The sequence below is a fragment of the Grus americana genome, chromosome 1, assembly GCF_028858705.1.
Source record: "Grus americana isolate bGruAme1 chromosome 1, bGruAme1.mat, whole genome shotgun sequence".
In the NCBI taxonomy this organism is placed as follows: domain Eukaryota; kingdom Metazoa; phylum Chordata; class Aves; order Gruiformes; family Gruidae; genus Grus; species Grus americana.
The window spans coordinates 1296437-1323830 of record NC_072852.1 but is presented as its reverse complement, the minus strand read 5'-3'; the positions used below and the strand labels follow the sequence as shown (position 1 = coordinate 1323830).

Sequence of the window (27394 nt, the reverse complement as noted above, 5' to 3'; positions counted from 1 at the left end):
AACTCGCTGTCAACTTACCGGCATAGGATCCCTGAACTCCTCCAAGTTATTTTTGGATCAATGCAGTCACGATGCGCTCGCTCGGGGCACGTCTGGCACCACGGCAGGGACCCTCACTACAGGAAAGACATTGAGGTGCTGGAGCGTGTCCAGAGAAGGGCAACGAAGTGGTGAAGGGTCTGGAGCACAAGTCTGATGAGGAACAGCTGGTGAACTGGGCTTGTTTAGCCTGGAGAAAGAGGAGACTGAAGGGAGACCTGATCGCTCTCTACAACTACGTGGAAGGAGGTTGTAGTGAGGTGGGTGTTGGTCTCTTCTCCCAAGTAACAAGCAATAGGACAAGAGGAAATGGCCTCAGGTCGTGCCAGGGGAGATTTAGATTGGGTATCAGGGAAAATTTCTTCCCCGAAAGGGTTGTCAAGCACTGGAAAAGGCTGCCCAGGGGAGTGGTGGAGTCCCCATCCCTGGAGGCATTTAAAAGCCGTGTGGATGTGGTGCTTGGGGACATGGTTTAATGGTGGGTTGGGCAGTGCTGGGTTAGCGGTTCGACTCAATTATCATAGAACCCCAGACTGGTTTGGGTTGGAAGGGACCTCCCAGCCCATCTAGTCCCAACCCCCTGCCATGGGCAGGGACACCCTCCACTAGCCCAGGTTGCCCAAAGCCCCATCCAACCTGGCCTTGAACACTGCCAGGGAGCCAGGGGCAGCCACAGCTTCTCTGGGCACCCTGTGCCAGGGCCTCAGCACCCTCACAGGGAAGGATTTCTGCCTCACATCCCATCTCCATCTCCCCTCCTGCAGCTTCAGGCCATTCCCCTTGGCCTGTCACTCCCTGCCCTTGTCACCAGCCCCTCTCCAGCTTTCCTGGAGCCCCTGCAGGGACTGGAAGGGGCTCTAAGGTCTCCCCGCAGCCTTCTCTTCTCCAGGCTGAACAACCCCAACTCTCTCAGCCTGTCTCCAGAGCAGAGGTGCTCCAGCCCTCGCATCATCTCCTTGGCCTCCTCTGGACTTGCTCCAACAGCTCCATGTCCTTCTTGTGCTGGGGACCCCCGAGCTGGACGCAGCACTGCAGGGGGGGTCTCACCAGAGGGGAGCAGAGGGGCAGAATCCCCTCCGTTGACCTAGCCACCAGAGGAGCTGAGGAAGAGCTGAATGACCCCACTCACCCCCCTCAAAATGGCACCTCCCCCCACCATCACCTCCCTTTTCCCGCCCTTTCCAACCGGCGCCCGCGCGCACGTGACCGCCCACTCCCCCCAGGCCCCGCCCTCCCCAGCGCGCGTGCGCAGTGAGGAGCGGAGAGGAGGAGACGGAGCGCCCAGGTGGGCGTGGCCGCCGGCCGGCGCGCGCGTGAGGACGTGGCGCTTTCCAGCCAATCGGCGCTCGCGTCGCCGGCGACGGGGAGGCGGGGCTGCGACGGGCGGAGGGGGCGGGGCGCGAAGGGGCGGGAAGGTGGGCGGAGGAGCAGCGTGGAGGCGGGCTAACCAGCGGAGGGGCGTCGGAAATATCCAATCAGATTGCCGAGCGTGGCGGCGGGGGAGGTGGAGAGGCGATCTGATTGGCCGGCGGGGAGCGAGCGCGGGGGGCCGTGCGGCGTGGCGCGGCGCCTACTTCCGGTCGGCGGAGCGGCTGAGGAGAGCGGCTGGTGGCGGCGGTGACTCCCGGTAACGGTGAGGGATGGGCCGGGCCCGCCGGGGCGGGAGGGGGCCCTGGGCCCGGCCGGCGGCGGGGGCGGCCCTCGGGAGGGAGCAGCGGCCGTACCCGGCCCCGGTGGGCGGCTGTTGGGGGGGGGGGCGGGCGGTAACGTGGCACCGGCCGGGTTGGGCCTCAGGAGCCTTGGGCCTGGTCGCCATGGAAACCTGAGGGGGGGGAAAACAGCATCGCTGCCCCTCCATCCCGGCCTGGGCCTCATCCTGCCCCGGGATAACGGGCCGGGAGGTCACCGGTGCTGCCCTGCGAGGAGGAGTCCCCCCGGAGCCCTGAAGGAAACCCCCGCGCCTTCAAATCCCTCATCTGCCGGCGAACGGTTCTTTTGGGGCATAAACTGCTGCTTTCTCGCCCGTTATTTGTTTTTAGCTCCCGCTAAAACCCCGCGTGCCGTGGGGACCCGAGCGCCAAGCCCTCAATCGCCGCCGCCGTTAATTACGCGGCAGGGCCGACGTTGGCGATCCCCCTTCGGAAAGGAGACGTTAACGAACCCAAACCGACCCTGAGACTCGACGTCATTGCGTTAGCCGGTTTGTCTTTCGGTATCGTGGTGGGTTTGAGGTGTTTTTTGGGGGGCCTCGGCTGCTGTTTGGCACCGTCTCCCCTGTTGTCACGCTGAGGAGGTGACCTCCCACGCTTCCACCTGCGGGTAAGGACCAGGTTGACCTGAGGCCACTGACGTTGGGATTAATCCCCTTAGAAAAAAAAAAAAACCACAACACGATAGAGACAGATTCCCAAATTTGAGCAAATTATATCATCTGCAGGGTTTTTTGTGTGACCCTAGCTGGGAAATGCTCTTCCGAAGGGATTTCTAGCTGTCGCTCTGCTCCGAATATCACCACAAAACCAAGCCCAGCGCGGAATCCCGAGTTCTTCCATCACTATCGCTGCAAAACCAACCTGAGTCCCGAGTTCCTCCACCAAGCCGAGGTTCCGGGAGACCCGATTTTGAGGGAATACCTCCCAATTCCCCGCTGCTAATTGTCGCTTCCGACTTCCCTGCGGTTCACCACCGAGATCCTTTTACTTAGAACAGAGAACTTGCCGGCGTCCCTTTCCCGTAGCGGTTTGTGGTTTGTTTAACTAGCTGGGGAGAGAAGAGGGGCGTGCATAATCGAGCTTGAAGCCTTATTCTTCCCCAAACTGTGAGTTGAGAAGGAAAATTTGGAGGCCAAACCTATTGGTGGAGCAGCTGTTGGTCAGCAGAAGCTGTTAGGATGTGAATTATTTACGAATAGTGGTTGGTTTATGGCGGATTTTTATCCCACCGAGCACTAGAGCAGCATCTTTACCCGCAGAGGTAAAGCTCGTCGCCTCGCCGGCACCCGGCGTGATGCCAAGCTACGTGTTCGGGGTCAGATTGTCCCTTTTAATCACCTCCAAATGGTTCGCGGCCGTTTTGTTTGGACGTTGTAGATAAAATCAGGGTATTTACACCGATTCCAGGTCACTCTGTGCTTTAGTCCGGCCCGTTCCCGGGATTAGCAAGAGGTTGGTCTGCGTTGGGCAGTTCCTTGGCGCCAGGACGTGTTCAAAGCGAGCGAGAGTCCAATGCTCCACGTAAATATATACGTAGAGCTCCTCTTAAATAACACCCCCCCCTGCTGAGGTCACGACTCTGTTGGATTGCATCAGAGGTGACCGGGGATTGAGGATTTTTCACCCGGATCGAGGTTGGGTCGCAACCGGCCGTCGCTTTTCGTCTCGTTTGCTTTCCCATCCTCCCGCCCGCGGCTTTTCCCTCCTCCTCCTCCTCCTCCTCCCCCTGACCGACGCTGGTTATGAAGCTCGTTCCACGTGGTTGGAGCCCGAGAGGAGCAGCGATTCAATCCTTCCGGCGTGCTCTCGGCTCCCCGCAGCCGGATGGGAAGCGTTACCGCTTTCCCTGATTCCTGGGTCTGGTTTTGTTTTTTTTTTTTTTTTTTTTCAGTTTTTCCCCCCAAAACTCGATTATTTTTGTCATGGTGTTACCTCGATTCCTTCCTCAAGATGTGGTGAGTGAGGTTTGCGGGTCGTTGCCTCTGGGATGGGTTTTTACAGGTCAAAAATCAGATCCTCAATATCCGATACCCAAACTTCCCTTTAATTTGGGCTAATTAACGTCCAAAAGCATCGTCGCACGTTTCCCCTGGATGAGACCAGAATCCCTCGTTCCTTCCGCACTCGCTCTCCCTTCCAAATCTGCACCAGAAGGGTTTTTTCATTGTTTTCCCCCTCCTCCTCCTCCTTTCTAACCCCTTCGAGATGTTTTTAGCTGCACGGACCCTTCAACTTCTGGTTTCTTTAGGATAAAACGTAATTTTATCAATTTTCTCAGGCAAAGCAGAGTTCTGCCTGCGCGGAGAGAGTAAGGCAGCTTGATCCTGCCGCTGGAGAGGCGGGACGGCGTGCCAAAGGATACGTACATTAGCCGCTTGATTTTTAAATTGAAATTAAAGAGCTAAGGATGGGGAATACTCCCAAGAGCCTTTTTTTGATTGCAGAGGATTCCGTTTGCGGGGGATTTTTCCAGCATTTTCTGCCTGGACACGTGCTGCAACCATCCCCATGCGAGATAAATCACGTCCCGAGCGTCTCTGCCGTCACCTACGTCTGTCACCCACCCTGGAACTGGGTTCCAGATGGGTGTCGCGAACTCGACGTGACTTAAAATTACCGATGAAATACGTGTGGGCGAGGTTTCCATCCGCATCGGAGGGTTCTGGGGGAGCGTCCAAGACGCCTCGCTGGGAAGGAGGGGGGTTGTTTTGCGGGGGGGTGAGGAAGGGAATTGGGCCAGGGGACGTGAGAGCAGAGGGCGGCCGATCGGCAGGCGCGTTTGCCGTGCATCCTTCGCATTCCTCGCCGCGCGGGCTCTCCTGCCGACAGCGGCAGTTGTTGCTCCTGCGCTGGCCGGGGGGTTCTGGGAGCTGCTGGGGGGGGACGACGACGCTGCAAACGCCGTAGGGCTCCGCGCTCGCTTTGCCCGGATAATCTCTATTAATTCATCGCCTCTCGCTGTTTCGGTGGCGGGAGTTGAGGTTTGTGACCCTGGAAGTGGCGCCGCTCCGGCGTCCCTGTCGCGGTGCGAGTTCCTAAATTTTCCCTCCTCCGGTTGTGCCGTAGGCGCGTCTGGCCCACCATGACCGTCCCGCAGCTCCTCCTGTGCCTGTCTCTCTCCATGCTCTGCATCTCGAGCAAACCCACCGAGAAAAAGGACCGGGTTCACCACGACCCCCAGCTCAGCGACAAGGTCCACGATGACGCGCAGAACTTCGATTACGACCACGACGCTTTTCTCGGCGCGGATGAGGCTAAAACCTTCGATCAGTTGACGCCGGAGGAGAGCAAGGAGAGACTCGGGTAAGGAAAAAGAGCCGAAATAAAAACCGAATCGAGAGAAAACGAATCCACAGTGGATTGTGCTGCCTATAGACATCCCTCCCAGCGTTCCCATACGTTCTCTCGCACCTCAGGTGCCTTTTAAATGTCATTTTTAAGGCGGCAGTAGCTGAAATTTAGTGACAACACAAACGGCGGTGACAAAGTTATGCAGCATATGTGTAGTTCTCCTCACCGGAGACGTTGCTCTCAGCCTGCAAGGTCACCTTGAGTCATTTCAACCATGCACGTTCGCTCCTAAGCACCAGATACCCCCCGAAACTACAAAAGTATAAATGAAAATAAGCATTTTTTTCGCTTTGCCATACTCAAACTGTGTTAAACTGGAGCTTGCTGGTCAGAGTCGGAAGGCCCGGGGGATTACTGGCATATTTTTCCTGCCACGTTGAGAAGCAGCTGCTTGCTGCGCAGAGCCACCATTTAGTGAAAACAGAGCATCTCTTGGGGGGGGGGGGGGCGAAAAACAAAACAAAACCCCCCAAAACTGAGCTGCTGCTGCGTCGCTTTGCCTCCCCTGCCACCTGCGGAGATGGGAACGGGGCGTTTGCAGGAGATGGCCCTGCCGATCTCCGCTCCTCGGCACTACAGCGGGCGCCTTTGTGCGTGCGGCGGCAGCTGCCGGCGCAGTTGTTCGCGTTGGGCTTAGAAAGGCTTAAACCTTTGGAGGTTCGGCCCGGCTGAGCTGGGCTTTGGTTGGGGGGCAGATTCTGGAGGGCTGCGATTGCCACCTGGCACCTCCTGGTGAACTCGGCTTTGCCGTTGGGATGTTCCTCAGGAGGTCGGCCTGAAGGACTTGACTCCAAATTGCTCATTAACTCTTTGAATTTGTTTTTTTTTTTTTTAATGGGGGGGCAGGTGGGGGGGGGGGTTGGAGGGGTATTGGGCTCCCCGACGAGAAGGGAAAGCTTATACACAGCTCAGGGAAATGCCACTGGAGCGAGGTAAAGCAGAGGGATGTGGCTGGATTTGTGGGACGGGGCGATGCCAGGCTTCATCGCTCTGCAAATGACGACGAGCCCAGTGGCTGCTTTTTTTTTTTTTTTTTTACAAGGGGAAATAATGTGGAGAGAATCTCTTGATTTCCCCCTAAAGCAGGACCGAATGCAAAGGGGAACGTGCAGCTGCCGGCCATCCTCCCCCCCTCCCTTCCCCGTGCTGTTTTCCTGACCCGTAGGCTTTGTCACGGCTCCGCGCTTTAATTTCATTGTTCTGCTGAGTTATCTACTGGAAAAAGCTGGCAGCGGAAGCGGGGCTGGGTAAGAGTTTCCACTCGGATGTTTTAACGAGGCTGTTGCAAACTGCTCTCACCCCTGACATAAACCAGCCTCTTTTTTTTTTTTTTTTTTTTGGCCAGAAACAAATTCATCACACTTTCCCGAGCCCGAATTGCTTTGATAAACTTGTTAGGAATACCCAATTCTGTAAATAATGATTTTATTGTTTTTTTTAATGGCTGCTGTGCTTTTCTATGCTGGTGAAGACCCAGTCTTTTGGGGAGAAAGCTCTGGCTTTGCGTATGGCTCTCCTCACCTCCCTGTTTCTTGGGGCAACCGGAATTTTGGAACACAGTCCCGTGCTCTACCTTGTTTTGTTCTTTTTCATTTTCTCTGAAGGCTGCTGAATTAGGGGAATTTCCTGGCAATAACGCTGAGCAAACAGGATTCCCTCGCTTCCCTGGGACGCGGGAGCGGGAAAGCGAAGCAGCCCGGCGACTCCAGCTGCCAGCCTTCACAGAACATCTGGTGCCACCCCCTTCCCCACGCTGCGGTGTTCTGAGACAAAAACCGGGTGGTTTGGGGCTTTTTTTTTTTTTTTTTATTAAAACTGATGTTTTTTGTGGCTTCTGCCCTGGGAAACCAGCCTGTGAACATCTGGGTTTGGCACTGAGCCGCTGAACCAGCTGTAGGCTGAGGTTTAGGAGCTGCCTAAGTGTCCCCAGCAGCGCTGAGCTCGTCCCTTAACACAATTAAACGGGGAAAGCTGTTCTCTAATTAAACCTCTGAACTTCTGCTGCCCCACCTAGAAACCTTTCCTGGAAAAAAAAAAAAAATCGCCCCGATACGAGCTCCGGTTCTTCAGTCCTTGTTGGTTTTGGGTTGTTTTCTTTCCAGCGTAGCCTTGCGATGGCAGCTTGCCGTGCTGAAGTGCCGCTTTCTCATTGCCCTGGGCTGGAAAGATGAAAAATAGTTCTGTGTGAGATTATTTTTTTTTTTTTTTTTTCACTGCTCAAACCTTGTCGCTCGCCTGTTCTGCTCTGCTGCTGTGGGGCTGGTGTCACAAAAACCTTCTGAATAAGGCCGGGATGGTTCAGGTTTTACAGTCGGGGAATAAAGCCAGGGCAGGATGATTCCCGTTTTTCCCGGGAAGCGAATCTCCCAACCAGCCCAGCCTTTGACCCTTGCGTTGCCTGCTCTCGTGCCGGGATTACTGTCCTGCTCCCTGGTGCAAACAGGAAAAGTTGAATTATTCCCCTGAAATAGCGAGTATTAAATGACACCAAAATATGGTGCGTGGTCCGCAAGCTGCCATCTGCCGCAGGGAACGTGCGCCACTGAGCTGAGACTCTTCTAGCGCGTATTTTTACCGGCTATCTATTCAGCTTTTCATTTTTAGGAGTGTCCTTTGTGCCACAGAAGAAAAAAATAAAACTGTGGTTTTGCCTTGAAAAAGCAATTGTGGAACGCCAAAACCTGGGGCTGGGTCTGACTGGGCTGCGATTGCGCCTGACGTTTCGCTTTGCATCCCTCTTCTGGGAGTTAATAATCTCGTGGCGATTTAAAACAGTCTTTTATAATTCAAATTACTGCGTTTGAGCATTACTGAATTTTCAGAACCACTTTCATGTTGAAATTTCCTGTTAAAAGGAGGGGTGGGGGGGGAAATAACCAACCCTGAACTGACCCTGGTTGACCAAACAAAACATTTTGGGCCGTCATCCCTGGTTTTAATCGCCCGGCGAGCACCAAACCCAAAGTTCCCAGCGCCGCGCTTGAACCGCAGCCCGTGCTGCGAGCGAACGCCACGAGTACTCCTAGGAGTAAGGCGCTAGGAAGGGTGAGGATGAAACAGCCCAGCTCCCCCCCCCTTCCCTCCCTCCCCATGGGTCTCTGCATTCCTCCTGCCGGCTTTTCTTCACAGCTGCCTCTAAAAATAAAGAAGGCACGCGGCCTCGCCGCCGGGCTTTATAAACCACGCATCTCCGGTTTCTCCCTCGGTAAATGGGTGGGCATCGTCCTCGGGTGGGATCCGACATCGACGTCAGCTCCCCGTCGGTGTCCTACGAGGGTTTTCTTGGTTTGTTTGGGGTTTTTTTTGTCTCCCTTCCCGTTTTTAACCTAAGTACGTATTTAACGCGCCGTCAAAGTGGAAAGATGCGCGACTGGGTGTTTTCCCCCAAATTTTAACAAGAAAATGCTTTTCCCCTGAAGAATACAAAAGCTCGAACGGCCCCGAGAGCGAGCAAGCCGGCGTTTTCGGCAGCTAAACCGTACGTTGGCGTTGAGGACGAGCTGTCGGTGTGGTCAAATTGCCAGGACCTGGTAATAAACCCCCTGACTTGCTCGCTCTGGGGTTCAAATTCTCTGCCCGGTAGAACTAGAACCTTGTTTCCCTTAACTTTTGCTGGATTTTTCTACATTTCCTACAGAAAGATTGTAAGTAAAATAGATGAAGACAAAGACGGGTTTGTAACTGTGGAAGAACTGAAAGACTGGATTAAGTTTGCACAAAAGCGCTGGATATACGAGGATGTAGAGCGACAGTGGAAAGGGCACGACCTCAATGAGGACGGCCTCATTTCTTGGGAGGAATATAAAAATGCCACCTACGGCTACATCTTAGGTAGGTCTCTACTCTTGGGATACAAACTTTGCCGAGCCGGCGCTTGAAACTTGCTGTTTTGTTTTTGTAGAATGATTGTAGATAAGATAGACACGGATAAGGATGGGTTTGTGACGGAGGGGGAGCTGAAAGCCTGGATTAAGAAGGCCCAGAAGAAATACGTGTATGACAGTGTCGAACGCCAGTGGCAGGAGTTTGACATGAATCAAGATGGATTTATCTCCTGGGATGAGTACAGAAACGTGACATATGGCACTTACCTCGGTAAGGGGCAAGGTGTCCGATCCGGTGGTGGTCTCTAATCAATAAAGCAGAAGTGAGATGGAGCAGAGCGCTCGACTCATCCCCCCCAAAGCCTCAGACTTAAAAAAACCCCAATAAATCACCCCCAAATTTACCTCGTGAAGGCATTAACAAAGGGCAAGCTAAGGGGGGGGGGGAAAAGAGGGGAAAAACCCCCAAAGGTGGAGTTTACAATCAACACGCAACCTTAACTCTGCTTTATTGATGCGCTTCCTTGTGAAAATCAGCTCCAAGCTCGAGCGTGAGCAGCAGCGGGACTAAGGCACGCGGGGCGATGGGTTCTTTCTGCCTTCTAGCTTTGGAATTTCAAGCTGCTGGTGGCGTTTAGTGCCTGTCGACACCACATTTTTCTGGGTGCCCGCGCCCCGCGCCCTTCCTAAATCTGTGAAATTCGTTAGCAAAGAGTCTTTTAATGACTTCCCAAAGCCCCGTGCGCTCATCTCGCTCTCTCCACTCGTCCTGGCAGTAGCTTTAGACCCTGGAGCTCGTAGATTTGTATATTTTTTTTGGCACGTAAAGACAGGTCAGCGGGACTTAAACCACCCCGAGGAGCGAGGTAAGAAGAAGCTCTTCTGGGGTTAAGACGTTAGAAAAATACCAGTTCTCCTGCCAGTCGTTCCCGCCTCCTGGAGCGCGGACATATATGGTACGATGAGCTACGGCTCGAAAGCACGAAATAAAGTTTTTAATTTAGTAAATATTTCCAAAGATAGTCAAATGCTCCGCAGGACGTATGGAGGCTGCTGCCTCTCGCTTCTGGCGAATCCGTCTTCCCTCGGGCTGTTTCGCCGCTTCTTTTTAAAAGAGTGGGGTCGAGCTCGAGGAAGATGGGGGCTTGTCGTGGTGGGAGCTGGGGAAATCGGCCCCCTGAGTCTCCCTCGGGGCTGGGGCAGGTGTCTTTAAGCTGCTTTTTTTTTTTTTTTTTTCATTAATAATGTAGTTATTGAGATCCAGGGCAGCCTAGCCTATCTCTCCCGTTCAAATCCAGGGGAGGAGAGGTCCTAGCAAGGCTTTTTATCGCACTTTTGGGAGTCTGGGCTGTGGGATTTATGACCTGTGGGTGTAGAATATTAAAAAAAAAACCCCAACAACCCAAAAACATCCTTAATGAGAAAAAAAAGTCATGCACTCGAACCGTTTCTCAAGCTTTATTTGTAAGAGAGGGGAGCGCCTGGCCCCCCGTGACGGACGACACCGGCCCTCGATGCCGAGTGCCCTTGGCAGATGCCGATAAAGCCTGTTCTAGCGCTGCTCCCACGTACTTTTGTCCTTACGGAATGCCGGGAGGATCCCAACGACCGCTTGACGTGCGGCCAAGAGGCCGGCCCGGCCCTTAATCCCGTTAAGAACGTCCCTCTCCCGGCGCGTGGGAGCCGAGGCACCACCCTCCCTTGCTGCTCTACTGAGTATTTAAAAAATGCCTGGGTTTTGTCATCATAATGAAATGCCGTTTATTTGCCTTTTTTTTTTTTTTTTTAATAACTTCAGCACTGTATCAGTCACCGGGGTGCACCCGGTATTGTAATAAAGCGCCTTGGTGTGCTTCAGCACCGAAGGCTGTTTCTGCAGATCGAAATCCTGCTTTCCGCAGGGAAAGCGAGAATACGAAGCGATAAATATCCAAGAGCTTCATCGTAAAGTGAAGCTCCCCTTAAAACCTCCTTCAAAATAAGAAAGTAATAGTAACATGTATTTTTTTTGTGTTCTTCGGTCCCGTCAGCCTTGCTTATCACCACGCGAAACCCAAAACACTCGTGTTTCTCCCGGTTAAAACGCTGAGCTTGTGGCTTTGCTGCCTGCAGCTCCTGAGCGATCCCCAGCTCTCGCCCCTCGATCCGCCCTCTAAACCATTTCTCTTGTGCCACCGAGGGCAGGGGCTAAACCGCGGCGCGTTTTTTTGGGTGGGTTTGACCCTCGTTAAACAGTCGACTCGCTCGGCGCTCTGATTAAAACTCATTACGGCCGCTCGACCGAATTACCTGTATTAAAAGAAATTGCTTTTAGCTCTGGCGCGCTGCGTTTGTCCTGCAAGCTGACGCTGATCCCCAGGCTTTTCTCTAGAGCTGCTTAATCCCCTGCCTTTTGTCCTGGGTGTAAACGGAGAAGGGACGGAGCCTTTTTTTAGACCAGGCCTGGCTCTCGCTTAACTTCACCCCGGGAGGATTCGACTATGTCCTCCTCTATCGATATTTTTTTTTTTTTTCTTTTCCTATAGGCTGACAAAACAAAGCCGACTTCGGTATCCCGAAGCTTATCTATAGCTGTTGGCGTAGCTATATCTAGTGGCCATATGTGCCCAGATATTCCCGCTGCGGCGGGCGCTGGGTGATGTTTCGCTGGCTTTGAAGCCGTCCCGGCAGCGGGGAGCAATATCCCCTTACACATTCTCCTCCAGAAATAGCGTGGGCTGAGCCACCGGGGCTGCGCCGGCCAAAAAAACCCCTGATCCCTGTCTCTTGAGGGCATCTTTCCCGGGAGCGCTGGTATCCCGCGGCCACTGGCAGCTCCTCCTCCTCTTCCTCCCGGCTAGAGGAGGTGCAGGAGAGACGCAATGGCTGCCGATATCTAAAATTTAGGCTGCCGTGGTGAAGCGGTGGGAGGTTGGGTTGAGTTAGGGTTGGAGTTGAGTTGGGTTGAGTTAGGGTTGGAGTTGAGTTGGGTTGAGTTAGGGTTGGAGTTGAGTTGGGTTGAGTTAGGGTTGGAGTTGGGTTGGGTTGAGTTAGGGTTGGAGTTGGGTTGGGTTGAGTTAGGGTTGGAGTTGAGTTGGGTTGAGTTAGGGTTGGAGTTGGGTTGGGTTGAGTTAGGGTTGGAGTTGAGTTGGCGTGAGGTTGAGTTGGGGTTGGAGTTGAGTTGGCGTGAGGTTGAGTTGGAGTTGGGTTGGGGTTGAGGTTGAGTTGATGTTGAGTTGAGGAGATTGAGGTTGAGTTAGGGTTGGGTTGAGGTTGGGTTGATGGTGACCACGGCCATCTCCCCCCTGCCCAAGCTGACCCCGGGCGCTCCCTCTTCTCTTCTCACGCCCAGATGACCCAGACCCCGATGATGGATTTAATTATAAACAAATGATGGTGCGAGATGAACGACGCTTCAAGATGGCTGACAAGGATGGAGACTTGACGGCCACCAAGGAAGAGTTCACCGCCTTTCTGCACCCTGAAGAGTACGATTACATGAAGGACATAGTCGTGCAGGTGGGTCCGCTGCGGCGGGCGGCGGTCTCGCACGAAATACGGCGTTTACGGTGAAGAAACCGTAAGGATGGAGAGGGTGGGACCAGAGACGGACCTGCGGCGGGGTGACCTCGGGGATGGCCATGGAGCACAAAATGTGGCTTTTTGGGGGTTTTTTAATGCCGGGATGGTGTCTTTGCGCTTGTTGGGGCCGGATCGGTCCCGGTCCAGGGGTCACCGCGGGGAAAAATGGCTCCGAGCCCGATTTAACCACGGCCTCCTCCCTGCAGGAAACCATGGAGGACATCGACAAGAACGGGGACGGTTTCATCGACCTGGAGGAGTACATAGGTGAGACGCCGGCGCCCCGGCTCTGCCGCCGCGTCCCCTCCTCGCCCCGTCCTGGGCGTCTCGTCCTCGTGACCTTGACCGCAGCGACCGCCGTGTCTTCCAGGTGACATGTACAGCCGCGACGGCGATGCCGACGAACCCGAGTGGGTGAAGACGGAGAGGGAACAGTTTGTGGAATTCAGAGACAAAAACCGCGACGGCAAAATGGACAAAGAAGAAACCAAAGATTGGATCCTCCCGTCGGATTACGACCACGCCGAGGCGGAAGCGCGACACCTCGTCTACGAATCCGACCAGAACAAGGTGGGGACGGGCGCCGACGTCACCCCAAAACCCGGCATCTCCCTTCCCCGACGCCGAGGCTCGGCGATCCCCTTCGTTAACCTAACTAATTAAGAGCTGCCCGAGCGAACGCTCCCCCCCGCGGGGCGGCGGCGGGGGTTTTGGCTTTCCCTCGGAAGGGTGGAGAGGGATTTTTTTGGGGGGGGGGGGGGGGGGGGTGGTGGTGGGGAACCGGGCAGGAAGGGAACGGCCGCGGGGTAACTAACGGGGATGTAACGTCTCTCGCAGGACGGGAAGCTCACCAAGGAGGAGATCGTGGAGAAGTACGACTTGTTCGTGGGGAGCCAGGCCACGGACTTCGGGGAGGCCTTGGTGCGACACGACGAATTTTAAGAGCTGTACAAAGCCGTTTCTTAAATAATTTATTTTTTACAGTTTTCTGGGATTATCGTAAGAAACGTTTTTCGCTACTGAGACTGTTATTTCAGGCGATGAGGTGAAAGAAAAAAACCACCAAACCCAATCTCTTCCCGTCCTATTTTTTTTTTTTTTCTCCTTCCCCAAGGGACGGGGACTCGCGGTTCCGGAAACCACCTCGCGTTACGACACTTTGGGGGGGTTTGTTGTCGTTGTTTTGGTTTTGGTTTTTTTTTTTTTTTTTTAAGTTTTACGCCTCGTTTTACCGTCTTAACGAATTCTGTTTATTTTTGTATTCCTTTTGGTTCCACGTGAAGTGAAAACACGTATCCCCGTGAGCCGAGGGCAGCGCGACGGTGACGGTTCCCCCCTCCCCCTGCCTCCCTCTCCTCCCCCCTTTGATTATTTTATTTTTTTTTTTTTAATCGGTATGTACTCAGCTCCGCGCTTTTAGAATCAAATAATCAAAAAATCAAGAAAAAAGAAACAAAAACAAAAAAGAAAAACTAAGCCAGAGAACAATAAGGCCGAAAGGAAGAAATAAACCCAGAGGTGAGCCGGGCTTGGGTTAAGCCGGGCTTTGTAAATCCTTTTCTTAGGAAAACGTTTTCCCGCCCCGGGCGTTGCTCAAAAGTGCCTTGAATCCACCCAAAAACGCTGCCAAGGAGGAACGGCGGCACCGGCGCTCGGCCGGAGACGGAGCCGCTCGTCGCACCCGCAATTTGCTCTTCCCGGATAATTAATATTCTCTGGTTTTTACGATTTCTGTTTTATTTTCTCAAGCGTGCGTTCCCCGCCTCGCCCAGGGACGTCTCGCTTCCCCCGACCCGCAGCGACGTGGATTCTCCGGCGGCGTCACGCAGAGGTCGGTGCCGCCGTCCGCGTCGGTTTCAAAAAACCGAACCCCAAAACCCCCTTTTTTTCCCTCAGAATCGCTCCCCGAGGGTGAGAAGCGCGGCCTGTAACGTATATATATACTCCTCGTATTCCGTGTACCTCTCTTAACGTAACGCTTTGGGTGTAACTCGGCGGTGAATCGGAGAATCCCGCGCCAGATCCGTACGGCAGACAGAACGCCGGCCAGGCGGCTCCTGGCCGGTAACGACTTCAGACACTAATTGGATTTCCCGGCCCCCCCCCCCCCCGTGCGTGTGTGTTCCCCCCCCCCCCCAAATTTCTCCCTCCGTGATTTCTCCTCGCGGGATGATTTAATTTCTGTCTGGCTGGTGTAAACGGAGCTTCGCGGCCGTGCCGGAGGATTTTGTGGTTCAATAAAACCTGTTTACGTTCACCCCGGAAGCCCCGTCGGGTTCTCGTGACGGAATTGTTCCCTTTTTACCCCAAAAACGGGGCGCGGGTGAGGGTTGGGGGGGTGGGTGTCCGTCCCCCCCCCCCCCGTTCCCGATTCGGCTCGTTGGGCGGCGCGGCGCCGGCTCGGCGCGACGTCGGTTGGAAGTGTTTGCGGCCGGCGAGGGCTGCGCCCCACGGCACCCCCAGACCGGGGCTCCCCCCACCCCAGGGTGCGCCCCGATCCAGCACGGGCACCCTGCGCCCCCGGGGGGGGGGGCTCAGCACCACCCCAGCCCCACACATGGGGGGCTCAGCACCCCTCCCCTGCCCCATGGATGGGATCCAGCCTTGTCCCAGCCCCACACATGGGGGGTTCAGCACCCCACCAGACCTGCAGATGGGGCTCAGCACCATCCCTGCCCCGTGGATGGGGGCTCAGCACCACCCCAGCTCCACAGATGGGGGGCTCAGAACCCCACCGGCCCCACGGATGGGGGCTCAACACCACCTCAGCCCCACAGATGGGACCGAGCCTTGTCCCGGCCCCACACATGGGAGGCTCAGCATCCCACCAGCCCCGCACGTGGGGGGCTCAGCACCCCACCAGCCCCACGGATGGGGGACTCAGCACCATCCCTGCCCCATGGATGGGGGGCTCAGCATCTCACCAGCCCCACGGATGGGACCCAGCCTCGTCCCAACCCCACACATGGGGGGCTCAGCACCACCCTGCCCCATGGATGGGACCCAGCCTTGTCCCAGCCCCGCTGATGCGGGGCTCAGCACCACCCCAGCCCCACAGACGGGGGGCTCAGCCCCACCCCGAGGCCATGGGTGTAGCGTGGCAGCATCCCACCTCCCTGCCCCACCGCCGCTGGTGGCTCCTGGGCAGGACAAAGGGAGCGGGACCCCACACTGACATCACCGTGGGGCACAGCGCCGTGGGGCCGAGCCACCCACGGACCCCCCGCCCCGTCCCCATTCCCCCCCCACCCCGCCGCGGTGCCACCGACGCGCAGACGGGCTCGGCGTTGCGTTCAGACCGCGGCGGTGGTTTATTGTCCCACCCGCGCCTACATCCTAGGCTGGCCGAGGGGGGCGACCCCGGACCCCCAGGGCGGCCCCAGCCCCATAGCGGGGACAGCCGGGGCGGGGGGGCGGGGGGGCAGGGGGGGCCGGGGCGGGCGCTGGCGGCTCCTCAGCTGGGGCTGACCTGGCTGGAGGAGACGGACGAGACCTCCGTCCTCTGGGCCGAGCTGGAGATGTCCGAGTCGTCCGCCATGGGCTTCCCGCAGACCGTCTCCATGATGCAGGCGCGGAACTGCGGGGACGGGGACGGCTCAGCCCCGGGGCGTCCCCAAACCCACCCCGTTGGGGACCCAGCCCTGGAGGTGGCTCTGGGTGTCCCCAGGCATTCCCTGGGGGTCCTTCAAACCTCCCGTCCCCAGCTGTCCCTGCTCCCAGGGTGTCCCCAGTCCGTTGGCACCGGGCGTCCCTGGTCCCTTATCCATGGTCATCCCTGTCCCCAAGTGTCCCTGGATGTCCCTGATCCCCAGATGTCCTTGAGCACCCCTGGGTGTCCCTGGTGTCCGCATGTCCCCAGCCCCTGGACATCCCTGAGTGACCCTGGTCCCCAAGTGTCCCCCGACATCCTTGGTCCCCAGATGTCCTTGTGCGCCCCTGGATGTCCCCATCGCCCAGGTGTCCTGGGGTGTCCCCATTGCCCGGGTGTCCCCGGGATGTCCCCATCTCCCAGGTGTCCCCATCTCCCAGATGTCCTTGGATGTCCCCATCTCCTGGGTGTCCCAGGGTGTCCCCATCTCCCAGATGTCCTTGGATGTCCCCATCTCCCAGATGTCCCTGGATGCCCCCATCGCCCAGGTGTCCTGGGGTGTCCCCATTGCCCAGGTGTCCCCAGGGTGTCCCCATCTCCCAGGTGTCCCCATTGCTCAGGCGTCCCAGGGTGTCCCTATCGCCCAGATGTCCTTGGATGTCCCCATCTCCCAGATGTCCCTGGATGCCCCCATCACCCAGGTGTCCCCAGGGTGTCCCCCATCTCCCAGGTGTCCCCATTGCTCAGGCGTCCCAGGGTGTCCCTATCGCCCAGATGTCCCTGGATGTCCCCATCACGCAGGTGTCCCCAGGGTGTCCCCATCTCCCAGGTGTCCCTGGATGTCCCCATCTCCCGGGGGCACCTGTTTGTTCATGAAGCAGTAGATGATGGGGTTGTAGACGCAGGCGCTCTTGGAGAAGAAGGCAGGGATGGTGACCAGGCGCAGGTCGAGGCCGTGGTCCCGGTTGTTCACCATGTACATGGCCAGGGCGGCGTAGGGCACGTAGCAGAGGCAGAAGGAGCCCACCATCACCACCACCATGCGGGACACCTCCCGCTCCGCCTTCTGCGTCGTGGCCGACTCCTGCTGCTGCGCGGCCACCTGCGCCCAGGGCCGGGGAGTCAGAGTCTGGACCCGGCCCCAGCCCTGTCCCCCTGTCCCCCTGTCCCTCTGTCCCCCTGTCCCCTGTCCTCCTGTCCTCCTGTCCCTGCCCTGCCGGCCAAGCGGCTCTTCCTACATCCTTCCCTCCAGCCCTCCTTCCCTCCCTGCGTCTCTCCAGCCAATCCTCATCCCTCCATCCCTCCATCCCTCGATCCCTCCATCTCCTCATCTCTCCATCCCTCCATCCCTCCATCCCTCCAGCCAATCCTCATCCCTCCATCCCTCCATCCCTCCATCCCTCCATCTCCTCATCTCTCCATCCCTCCATCCCTCCATCTCCTCATCCCTCCATCCCTCCATCTCCTCATCCCTCCCTCCCTCCATCCCTCCAGCCAATCCTCATCCCTCCATCCCTCCATCCCTCCATCTCCTCATCCCTCCATCCCTCCATCCCTCCATCTCCTCATCTCTCCATCCCTCCATCCCTCCATCTCCTCATCCCTCCATCCCTCCATCCCTCCATCTCCTCATCTCTCCATCCCTCCATCCCTCCATCTCCTCATCCCTCCATCCCTCCATCCCTCCAGCCAATCCTCATCCCTCCATCCCTCCACTCCCCATCTCTCCATCCCTCCTTTTCTCCACCCCTCCACCCTGCTGTCCCTCCAGCCAATCCTCCCTCCCACCTCCCCCACCCCTTCACCATCCCCCCCGCCCTTGCACACGCGCGTGCACAGCCCCCCGTGCCCGCCATGCCCCCGGGACTCACGGCCCGCAGGGCGCTGAGCAGCTGGGAGTAGGAGAAGATGATGAGGGAGAGGGGCACGATGAAGCAGAAGATGAAGAGGAACCAGGTGTAGTACTCGCTCTTGTACTTGGTGCCCACCGTGTACCAGTCGGGGCCGCAGGAGCACTGCAGCCCCTCGGGCACGTACCTGCGGGCACACGCGCTCGCTCGCCCCTGCTCCGCGCCACCGGGGTATCCCCGTGGCACCCCGTGGCACCCCATGGCACCCCCGTGGTATCCCCATGGTATCCCCATGGCACCCCATGGCACCCCGTGGCACACCCATTGCACCCCATGGCACCCCGTGGCACCCCGTGGCACCCCATGGTATCCCCATGGCACCCCGTGGCACCCCATGGCACCCCATGGCACCCCCGTGCTATCCCCATGGCACCCCATGGCACCCCGTGGCACACCCATTGCACCCCATGGCACCCCGTGGCACCCCCGTGGCACCCCCGTGGCACCCCATGGCACCCCATGGCACCCCATGGTATCCCCGTGGCACCCCGTGGCACCCCATGGCACCCCATGGCACCCCATGGTATCCCCATGGCACCCCGTGGCACCCCGTGGCACCCCATGGTATCCCCATGGTATCCCCATGGCACCCCATGGCACCCCCGTGGTATCCCCGTGGTATCCCCGTGGCACCCCGTGGCACACCCATTGCACCCCATGGCACCCCGTGGCACCCCCGTGGTATCCCCATGGCACCCCGTGGCACCCCGTGGTATCCCCATGGTATCCCTGTGGCACCCCGTGGCACCCCATGGCACCCCATTGCACCCCGTGGCACCCCGTGGCACCCCCGTGGCACCCCCGTGGCACCCCATGGCACCCCATTGCACCCCGTGGCACACCCATTGCACCCCGTGGCACCCCCGTGGTATCCCCATGGCACCCCATGGCACCCCCATGGTACTGTCAGGCTGCTCTGCACCCCGTGGCACACCCATTGCACACCCATGGCACCCCTGTGGCACCCCCATGTTACTGCTGGGCTGCTCCACACCCCCATGGCCCCCCCATGACACACTCGTGGCACACCCATTGCACGCCCATTGCACCCCATGGTACTGCCGGGCTGCTCTGCACCCCACGACACACCCGTGGCACCCCCATTGCACCCCCGTGGCACCCCCATGGTACTGCCAGGCTGCTGTGCACCCCATGGCACACCTGTGGCACCCCCATTGCACCCCTGTGGCACCCCCACGGCTCTGCTGGGTGGCTCAGCACCCTCCTGCCCCCCCCCAGCACCCCCCCAGCACCCCACCTGCCACCCTGCCCGCCCCCTGCCCGCCGCCCCCCACCTGCTCCAGCCGAAGAAGGGGGGGATGGCGACGCCGACGCCGATGACCCAGGTGGCCACCACCACCATCAGGGCGTGCTTGGAGCTGAAGCGGAAGTTGCCGAAGGGTTTGCAGATGACGATGTAGCGCTCGAAAGCCAGGAAGGCCAAGGACCACCCCGTCACCAGCCCTGGGGGGGCACACCACCGGGACCTCGACCCACGTCCCACCGACCCCCACGGCTCCACCAGGCCACGGTGGTCACCTCTGCTACAGCCCCACCGGATCACGGTGGTCAACCGTACCTACAGCTCCACCAGACCATGATGGTCACCTCAACTCCTACAGCCCCGTCGGATCATGGTGGTCACCTCTACCTATAGCCCCACCAAACCATGGTGGTCACCTCTACCTACAGCCGCACCAGACCATGGCGGTCACCCCAACTCCTACAGCCGCACCAAACCATGGCGGTCGTCCCAACTCCTACAGCCGCACCAGACCATGGCGGTCGCCCTTACTACTGCCCCACCGCACCACAGTGGTCACCTCTACCTACAGCCTCACCAAACCATGGTGGTCACCTCTACCTGCAGCCCCACCAGATCACAGTGGTCACCTCAGCTCCTACAGCCCCACCAGACTGTGATGGTCACCCCAACTCTCACAGCCCCACCAGCCCACGGTGGTCACCTCTACCTGCAGCCCCACCAGCCCATGGTGGTCACCTCAACTCCCACAGCCTCACCAAACCACGGTGATCAACCGTACCTACAGCCCCAGCAAACTATGGCAGTCACCCCAACTCCTACAGCCCCACCAGACTGTGATGGTCACCCCAACTCTCACAGCCCCACCAGCCCACGGTGGTCACCCCAACTCTCACAGCCCCACCAGCCCACGGTGGTCACCTTTACCTGCAGCCCCACCAGCCCACGGTGGTCACCCCAACTCCCACGGCCCCACCAGCCCACGGTGGTCACCTTTACCTGCAGCCCCACCAGCCCACGGTGGTCACCCCAACTCTCACAGCCCCACCAGCCCACGGTGGTCAACCTTACCCGCAGCCCCACCAGCCCACGGTGGTCACCCCAACTCCCACAGCCCCACCAGCCCATGGTGGTCACCCCAACTCTCACAGCCCCACCAGCCCACGGTAGTCACCTCTACCTGCAGCCCCACCAGCCCACGGTGGTCACCCCAACTCCCACAGCCCCACCAGCCCACGTCGGTGGTCCCCCCACCTACCTCCGGTGGCCCCCGCGAATCCCTCCAAGGCACACATGTGCTTGCCGAAGATGAAGTAACCCTGCGAGCTGGAGACGAAGACGGTGAAGACGCTGAAGATGCAGCAGATGAAGCCGCTGAAGGAGATGTTCACCAGGATGTAGTTGAGAGGTTGCCTCAGCTTCTTGTACTTGACGGTGACCACCAAGACGATGGCGTTGAGGGGGGTGCCCACCAAAAAGACGAAGCCCATGAAGGCGGTCTGCAGGTAGAAGGCCCACGGCGGGGCGATGTGGTACTGGGGACCATCCCAAGGTCCCACCGAGGACCCGTTCTTGAAGAGGTAAAACTCTTCTTCACCCAACATGGTGGCGGGGCTCGGGGGGCGGGTGGGGGGGGCCGCGGTGGTCCCCTGCCCTCCCCCTCTGATATACCCTGCCCGGCCCCAAGCCGCTTAGCGGCTGAGGGGGGATCAAGGCTTCATCCTGGGCAAACTTGGGGATTAGGGGGGGCTAAGCCGGGCTCAGGGCTTAATCGCTCTCCCTAAGCCGGGCCGAGCCGATTGCCGGGGCTCACCGGGGGATTTGGGGGGGCGGGGAAGGGTGCCCCCCCCAGCCCGGTGTGGGGGTCCCCAGGGCCACGCAGGGGACCCCGAGCTCCTGCTGCCGTTGGGGCGTCTGTGTGCCCCGGGTCGGTCCGGGGGGGTGAGGGGGATCCCCAGGGGGGGTTGGGGTACCCCTGTGAGGTCACACCCCCCCCCGAGCACCCTAGGGTGCCCCCACAGCCCCACGGGGACACCCGGTGTCACCCACTATTTATTGGCCCCTGCTCTGCGCCGGGGGGGGCCGGGGGGGGCAGTGCTGGGGGTGGGAGCACGGGGAGGGGGGGGACATGGGGGGGGCTCTTTTGGGGGTGCATTGCTGGGGGTGCATTGCGGGGGGGCACTTTGGGGTGGTGCTTTGCTGGGGGGGACTTTTTGGGGGTGCATTTCTGGGGGGCACTTGTCGGGGTGCATTGCTGGGGGTGCATTGCTGGGGGGCATTTTTGGGGGGCATTTTTGGGGGGCGCATTGCGGGGGGGCACTTTGGGGGGGCACTTTCGGGGGGTGCATTGCGTGGGGCGCATTGCGGGGGGGCACTTTGGGGGGGCACTTTCGGGGGGCGCATTGCGGGGGGGAGGTGTGCATGGATGGGGGGTGCACTGCCGAGGTTGGGGGACACACTGCGCACTTTCGGGGGGGGCTGCCCCACTGCTGCTGCCCCCCGTGCCCCTGCACACCCCCCACCCCCCCACCACCACCCACGCGTGACCGTGGAGGGGCGGGCGGCGCTGCAGGCGGCTCGTTGGTCTAGGGGTATGATTCTCGCTTAGGGTGCGAGAGGTCCCGGGTTCAAATCCCGGACGAGCCCAAATTTTTTTTTACCTGCCCCCCACTGCACCCCCGCACCCTTTTTCCTGTCGTTCCCCCCCCCGCGACCGTGGGGCCTCCCGTGGGTCAGGAAGGATGAGCACAAGCCGCTTAGGGGGGGGGGGATTAAGGGCGCTTGGGTTCCCCCCCCCCCCCCGGTCTGGGGGCGCATATAAAGGCCGGGTGGAGCGAAGGGACAGTGGGGTGGTGGGAGCCCCCCGGTACCCACGCGGAGTGGGGTGTCCACGGGTGGGGTGGGCGCGTGTCCGTTGCTGCGTGGGTGCCTGTGGAGAGGAGGGTGGGGGGGTGTGTGCACCTCCGTGGGGATCTGGGTCCTTGGGGGGGGGTGTCCCACCCGTGGGTGTGACCGGGGACACCCGTGGGGTTGTGTCTGACTCCGGGGCAGGGATGGAGATGGGGGGACACAGGGCTGGGGACAGGGGACAGGGCTGTGCTGGGCCATACTGGGCCATACTGGGCCATACTGGGCCGTACTGGGCCATACAGTACTGGGTCAGACTGGTTTTACTGTGTCGTGCCATACCGTTCTCAGCATGACATCACCTATGAGGTCATCGCTCTCCCTGGGTGCACAGCCCTCCCTGGCTCAGGGGAACCCCCCATGTCACCGGATGACCCCCCCATACAGACCCCTCCCCCCAGGCTCCCCCCCCCCCCGCTCCCTCGTGTCCCTCCTGGCCATCAGTAGGCTCCAGAGTGAACACTCCCCACGATGCATCCTGGAGCCGGGGGGGGGGCACTGGGGGTACTGGTGGTGGGTGCTGGTGTGGGACAGCGGCACTGGGGGGGCCGTTGCTGCACCCCGACCCTCCGCAAGCCCAGGGTGTCCGGGCGGGCAGGGCCCCCCATGGAAGGGGGGACGGGGTTGCCAGGGCAACCAGAGATGCCACCGCTGGGGACCGTCACCGCGGTAACGGGGCGCAGGGTACCCCACGGCGGGGTGGCGGGGCCATGGACCTCAGCGCCTCCCCCTCCGTGGGCAGTGAGTGGGGGGAGCGGGAACCCCCACCCCGGGGATGGGCACCCCAGGGGGAGAGGGACCCCCAGGGCCGGGCACCCCATGGGGATGGGCACCCCATAAGGATGGGGACCCCCAGGGCTGGGCACCCCAGGGGTGGGGACCCCATGGGGACAGTCACCCCACAGGGAGAGGGCCCCCCAGGGAGGGGCACCCTAGAGAGGGGCACCCCATGGAGACAGGCACCCCACAGGGAGATGGACCCCCAGGGAGGGGCACCCCATAGGGATGGGGACCCCCAGGGCTGGGCACCCCACGGGGATAGGGGACCCCAGGGACGGGCACCCCAGGGCTGGGCACCCCACGGGGATAGGGCCCCCCAGGGAGGGGCACCCACAGGGATAGGGGACCCCCAGGGAGGGGCACCCCATAAGGGTGGGGCCCCCCCCAGGGCCGGGCACCCCCCCGAGCGGCGGCGCCCACTCATGCCCTCTCGCAGCGGAGCTGCGGACGCTGCAGGCAGAGCTGGGCACGCTGCAGGCAGGGCAGGCAGCGGAGCTGGGGCAGCTGGAGCGGGCGCTGGCGCTGGCGCAGGCAGAGCGGGCAGCGGCGGTGGCGGAGGCCGGGCAGCGTGCGACGGAGGTGGCACGGCTGCGGGAGGAGGTGGCGGAGCTGCGGGCAGAGCTGCGGCGCGGGCAGGAGCTCAGCGCCCGGTACCGGCTGGAGGCCGCCACGCTGCGCGCCAACGCCCGCCTGAGGGACCGGCAGCACCGCGGGGCCACCGCGCAGGTGGCATGGCTCCGAGGTGCGGGGACGTGGCACGGAGGTGGCCCTGGCGTGGCGGTGGCCGTGGGGCGGTGTTCGTTGGGTGGTGGCAACGGTGGCCATGGGGTGGTGGCCATGGGGTGGTGGCTGTGGGGTGGTGGCAACGGTGGCCATGGGGTGGTGGCCATGGGGTGGTGGGATGGTGGCCATGGGTGGCGGCTGTGGGGTGGTGGCAACGGTGGCGATGGGATAGTGAGTTGGTGGCCATGGGATGGTGGGATGGTGGCCGTGGGGTGGTGGCCGTGGGGCGGTGGCCATGGGGTGGTGGGATGGTGGCCATAGGATAGTGAGTTGGTGGCCATGGGATAGTGAGTTGGTGGCCATGGGATGGTGGCCGTGGGGCGGCGCTCGTTGGGTGGTGGCAACGGTGGCCATGGGGTGGTGGCTGTGGGGTGGCAGCTGTGGGGTGGTGGCAACGGTGGCGGTGGGATAGTGAGTTGGTGGCCATGGGATGGTGGGATGGTGGCCATGGGATGGTGGCCGTGGGGTGGTTGCCATGGGGTGGTGGGATGGTGGCTGTGGGATGGTGGCCATGGATGGTGGCCGTGGGATGGTGGCAATGGGATAGTGAGCTGGTGGCCATGGGATGGTGGGTTGGTGGCCATGGGATGGTGGGTTGGTGGCCATGGGGTGGTGGCCATGGGGTGGTGGGATGGTGGCCGTGCGGTGGTGGGATGGTGGCCATGGGGTGGTGGCCGTGGGGCGGTGGCCATGGGGTGGTGGGATGGTGGCAATGGGATAGTGAGCTGGTGGCCATGGGATGGTGGGTTGGTGGCCATGGGGTGGTGGCAACGGTGGCAATGGGATAGCGAGTGGGTGGCCGTGGGATGGTGGGATGGTGCCCATGGTGTGGTGGCCGTGGGATGGTGGCCATGGGGTGGTGGCAACGGTGGCAATGGGGTAGTGAGTTGGTGGCCACGGGGTGGTGGGATGGTGGCCGTGGGGTGGTGGCCATGGGGCAGTGGCCATGGGGTGGTGGCAACGGTGGCAATGGGGTAGTGAGTTGGTGGCCATGGGATGGTGGGATGGTGGCCGTGGGTTGGTGGGATGGTGGCCACAGGACAGTGAGTTGGTGGCCGTGGGGTGGTGGGATGGTGGCCATGGCATAGTGGGTTGGTGGCCATGAGATAGCGGATGGTGGCCGTGGGGTGGTGGGACGGTGGCCGTGGCACGGTGGGGTGACATTGGAGCACAGAGGGTGGTGGCCGTGGCGGGGGCCGATGCCATGGGGCGCGGTGCCGTGGGGCGCGGTGCCGTGGGGCGCGGTGCCGTGGGGCTGAGCCGGCGGTGCTGTGCAGAGGAGCTGGACCGGCTGCGGGCGCAGCAGGAGGCGCTGGGCGAGGAGCACCGGGCGCTGCAGCACCGGCACCACCGGCTCGGCCGGCACCTCCGTGGCACCCACAGCCACCGGTACCTGCGCCGCCCCACGGGACCCCACTGTCCCCACGGCCCCCGTGTCCCTGCCCTCGTGCCCCCTGGACGTGGCCCCATACGTGGCCCCCGTGGCCCCTGACCCATGTCCCCCCCTCCCCATGGCCATGTCCCCCTGTCGCCCCCCACCATGTCCCCGGTGTCCCCTGTCCCCCCCAGCTGTGCCCCCCTGTGTCCCCCCACATCCCCTGTGCCCCCTTGTCCCCCCCCGCCATGTCCCCTTGTCATCCCCCCCCACGTCCCCAGCATCCCCTGTCCCCCCCGCCATGTCCCCCTGTCCCCCCCAGCTGTGCCCCCCTGTCCCCCCCACGTCCCCAGTGTCCCCCTGTCCCCCGGGCCGTGCCCCCCCACACCGCCATCCCCCGCAGGTGCCCAGAGGGGCTGTGGGGCACCGCGTGTGTCCCCCCCGTGTCCCCCCCTGCCGAGGACCCTGAGGACGCCCAGCCCCCGGGACCGGAGGGGACCCACAGCCAGGTACGGGGGGGGGGGGGACACGGGAGGGGGACGGGGGGACAGACACGGCCCGGAGCTCAGGGTGCCACTGCAGTGGGGGTGGCACTGACCCCTGTCCCCCCCCCAGGAGACCACGGGTGGGCTCAAGCCCTTCATCCTCTTCATCGTGGCCTCCACCCTCATCTTCCTCCACCCCTACCTGAAGCAGAGCTGAGACCCCCCCAGAGCACCCTGACCCCCCTGGAGCACCCTGACCCCCCCCGGAGCACCCTGACACCCCCTCCCAGAGCTCCCTGACCCCCCCAGAGCACCCTGACACCCCCGGAGCACCCTGACACCCCCTCCCAGAGCACCCTGACCCCCCCAGAGCACCCTGACACCCCTGGAGCACCCTGACCCCCCCGAGCACCCTGACACCCCCTCCCAGAGCTCCCTGACCCCCCCCGGAGCACCCTGACCCCCCCGGAGCACCCTGACCCCCCCAGAGCACCCTGACCCCCCCGAGCACCCTGACACCCCTGGAGCTCCCTGACCCCCCAGAGCACCCTGACCCCCCCGAGCACCCTGACACCCCCCCCCAGAGCACCCTGACCCCCCCCGAGCACCCTGACCCCCCCAGAGCACCCTGACCCCCCTGGAGCTCCCTGACCCCCCAGAGCACCCTGACCCCCCCGGAGCACCCTGACCCCCCTGGAGCTCCCTGACCCCCCAGAGCACCCTGACCCCCCCGAGCACCCTGACACCCCCTCCCAGAGCACCCTGACCCCCCAGAGCTCCCTGACCCCCCCCGGAGCTCCCTGACCCCCCCGAGCACCCCGACCCCCCCCCAGCAATACACCAAAGACCCCCCCGCACGGCTGCTGGTGGTGTGAGGGTCCCCGGGGTGTGGGTGCCACCCCCGTGCCCCCCTGTCACGTCCCGTGCCCCCCCCCCGGGTATTTTGGGTGCCGGTGCGTGGCTCTGACTCGCCGCGGTATTTTTAGGTGCTGGCGCAGGCGCCCCGGCCGCCCTGTGTGGGCCCCCCCCCCCCCCCGCCACCCCCCCGTCACCCTGGGGTGCACCCTCACACCCCCCCCCCCAGCTACAGGCACCCACCCGGGGAACTCCTCACCATGGGGGGGGGGGAAACTGAGTCACGGGGGGGTGGGAGAGGCACCCAGGCGCCCCGCACCCCTCTGTGTGTGCCGCCCCCCCCCCGCCCCCGTGGCACCCAGGCCTTTGGGTGCCCCCCCCTTCCCGGGGGGCCCCCCCCCCCCCGCTGGAAGCTTCCAGGGCGGGTGGCCAGCGGTGACGCGGTGACGCGGTGACGGTGACACGGGTGGACGGACACCGGAACCGGGGGGAACCCGATACACCCCCCCAAAAAATAATTACACACCTCCCCCCCCCCCCATCAAATCCGGAGCACCCAGCACCCAAATATCCCCCCCCCCGCCCCCAGCACCCAACCCAGGGGTGTTGAAGGCGTCTGGGTGCACCCCCCGCGTGGGGGGGGCACCAGTGGGGGGGGGGGGCTGCGGGCTCCAGGGGTCACCGAGGGGGCCCGGATGCCGGGGTTCACCCCCCAACATGAATGCGCCCCCCCCCCCCCCCGTGTGCCACCCCGATGGGGAAACTGAGGCACGGCCCAGGCTGGAGTCACGAGTGGGGGGGCACCCGGCAAGGGGGGGGTCCCACGGGAAGGGGGGTCCTGGGTGGGGGGATGTGGAGAGGGGGGGCTGATGGGGGTCCTGGGGGATGTTTGGGGGTGTCGGTTGTGGTTCGGGGGGGGCCGAGCATTCCTATGGGGTTTTTGGGGGGTTCTGAGGGGG

At 61.2% G+C, this 27394-nt stretch overlaps 3 protein-coding genes and 1 non-coding gene across 8 annotated transcripts; 3 read left to right on the top strand and 1 right to left on the bottom strand.

Annotated features, from left to right (window-relative positions):
- The first annotated feature begins 1532 nt into the window (after positions 1–1532).
- CALU (calumenin) lies at positions 1533–14752 on the top strand. Of its 5 annotated transcripts, XR_008578872.1 has the most exons (8): positions 1574–1672; positions 4818–5054; positions 8740–8933; positions 12258–12424; positions 12694–12754; positions 12858–13057; positions 13325–14005; positions 14237–14752. XR_008578872.1 is itself a non-coding variant. In XM_054838823.1 (7 exons), exons 2-7 carry the CDS (start codon positions 4834–4836, stop codon positions 13427–13429), a joined length of 948 nt encoding a protein of 315 aa, XP_054694798.1. In that variant the 5' UTR covers positions 1533–1666; positions 4818–4833; the 3' UTR covers positions 13430–14752. The 5 variants fall into 5 exon arrangements, 4 of the variants coding, with proteins under 4 accessions (XP_054694798.1, XP_054694789.1, XP_054694816.1 ...); XM_054838823.1 differs by lacking the exon at positions 8740–8933 and adding an exon at positions 9004–9197 and having other exon boundaries at positions 1533–1666; positions 13325–14752; XM_054838814.1 differs by having other exon boundaries at positions 1533–1666; positions 13325–14752.
- Positions 14753–15884: 1132 nt separating this feature from the next.
- On the bottom strand, positions 15885–20854 carry OPN1SW (opsin 1, short wave sensitive). Its single transcript, XM_054834352.1, has 5 exons — positions 20509–20854; positions 19282–19450; positions 17948–18113; positions 16939–17178; positions 15885–16064 (listed from the first exon to the last, which is right to left on the bottom strand). Exons 1-5 carry the CDS (start codon positions 20852–20854, stop codon positions 15942–15944), a joined length of 1044 nt encoding a protein of 347 aa, XP_054690327.1. The 3' UTR covers positions 15885–15941.
- A 970-nt stretch (positions 20855–21824) lies between these two features.
- Positions 21825–21896, top strand: TRNAP-AGG (transfer RNA proline (anticodon AGG)). The gene has a single exon. It is a non-coding gene; the product is annotated as a tRNA-Pro (tRNA).
- Positions 21897–22799: 903 nt separating this feature from the next.
- On the top strand, positions 22800–25810 carry LOC129215438 (coiled-coil domain-containing protein 88B-like). The gene is made up of 5 exons (XM_054848532.1): positions 22800–22826; positions 23415–23679; positions 24998–25109; positions 25499–25604; positions 25711–25810. The coding sequence occupies exons 1-5, from the start codon at positions 22800–22802 to the stop codon at positions 25795–25797; spliced, it is 597 nt and encodes a 198-aa protein (XP_054704507.1). The 3' UTR covers positions 25798–25810.
- Positions 25811–27394: the final 1584 nt, after the last annotated feature.

What these genes read in the sequence shown, in the direction of transcription:
- CALU (XM_054838823.1), top strand. Translation starts at nt 4,834, where the DNA reads ATGACCGTCCCGCAGCTCCTCCTGTGCCTGTCTCTCTCCATGCTCTGC. An exon ending in GACATATGGCACTTACCTCG is followed by an intron (nt 9,198 to 12,257) that starts GTAAGGGGCAAG and finishes TCTCACGCCCAG; the next exon opens with ATGACCCAGACCCCGATGAT. An exon ending in CGACCTGGAGGAGTACATAG is followed by an intron (nt 12,755 to 12,857) that starts GTGAGACGCCGG and finishes CGTGTCTTCCAG; the next exon opens with GTGACATGTACAGCCGCGAC.
- OPN1SW (XM_054834352.1), bottom strand. Translation starts at nt 20,854, where the DNA reads ATGTTGGGTGAAGAAGAGTTTTACCTCTTCAAGAACGGGTCCTCGGTG. An exon ending in ATTCGCGGGGGCCACCGGAG is followed by an intron (nt 19,451 to 20,508) that starts GTAGGTGGGGGG and finishes GTGCCCCCCCAG; the next exon opens with GGCTGGTGACGGGGTGGTCC. An exon ending in CCCTTCTTCGGCTGGAGCAG is followed by an intron (nt 18,114 to 19,281) that starts GTGGGGGGCGGC and finishes GTGTGCCCGCAG; the next exon opens with GTACGTGCCCGAGGGGCTGC.
- LOC129215438 (XM_054848532.1), top strand. Translation starts at nt 22,800, where the DNA reads ATGCCACCGCTGGGGACCGTCACCGCG. An exon ending in CGCTGGGGACCGTCACCGCG is followed by an intron (nt 22,827 to 23,414) that starts GTAACGGGGCGC and finishes GGCACGCTGCAG; the next exon opens with GCAGGGCAGGCAGCGGAGCT. An exon ending in GCAGGTGGCATGGCTCCGAG is followed by an intron (nt 23,680 to 24,997) that starts GTGCGGGGACGT and finishes GGTGCTGTGCAG; the next exon opens with AGGAGCTGGACCGGCTGCGG.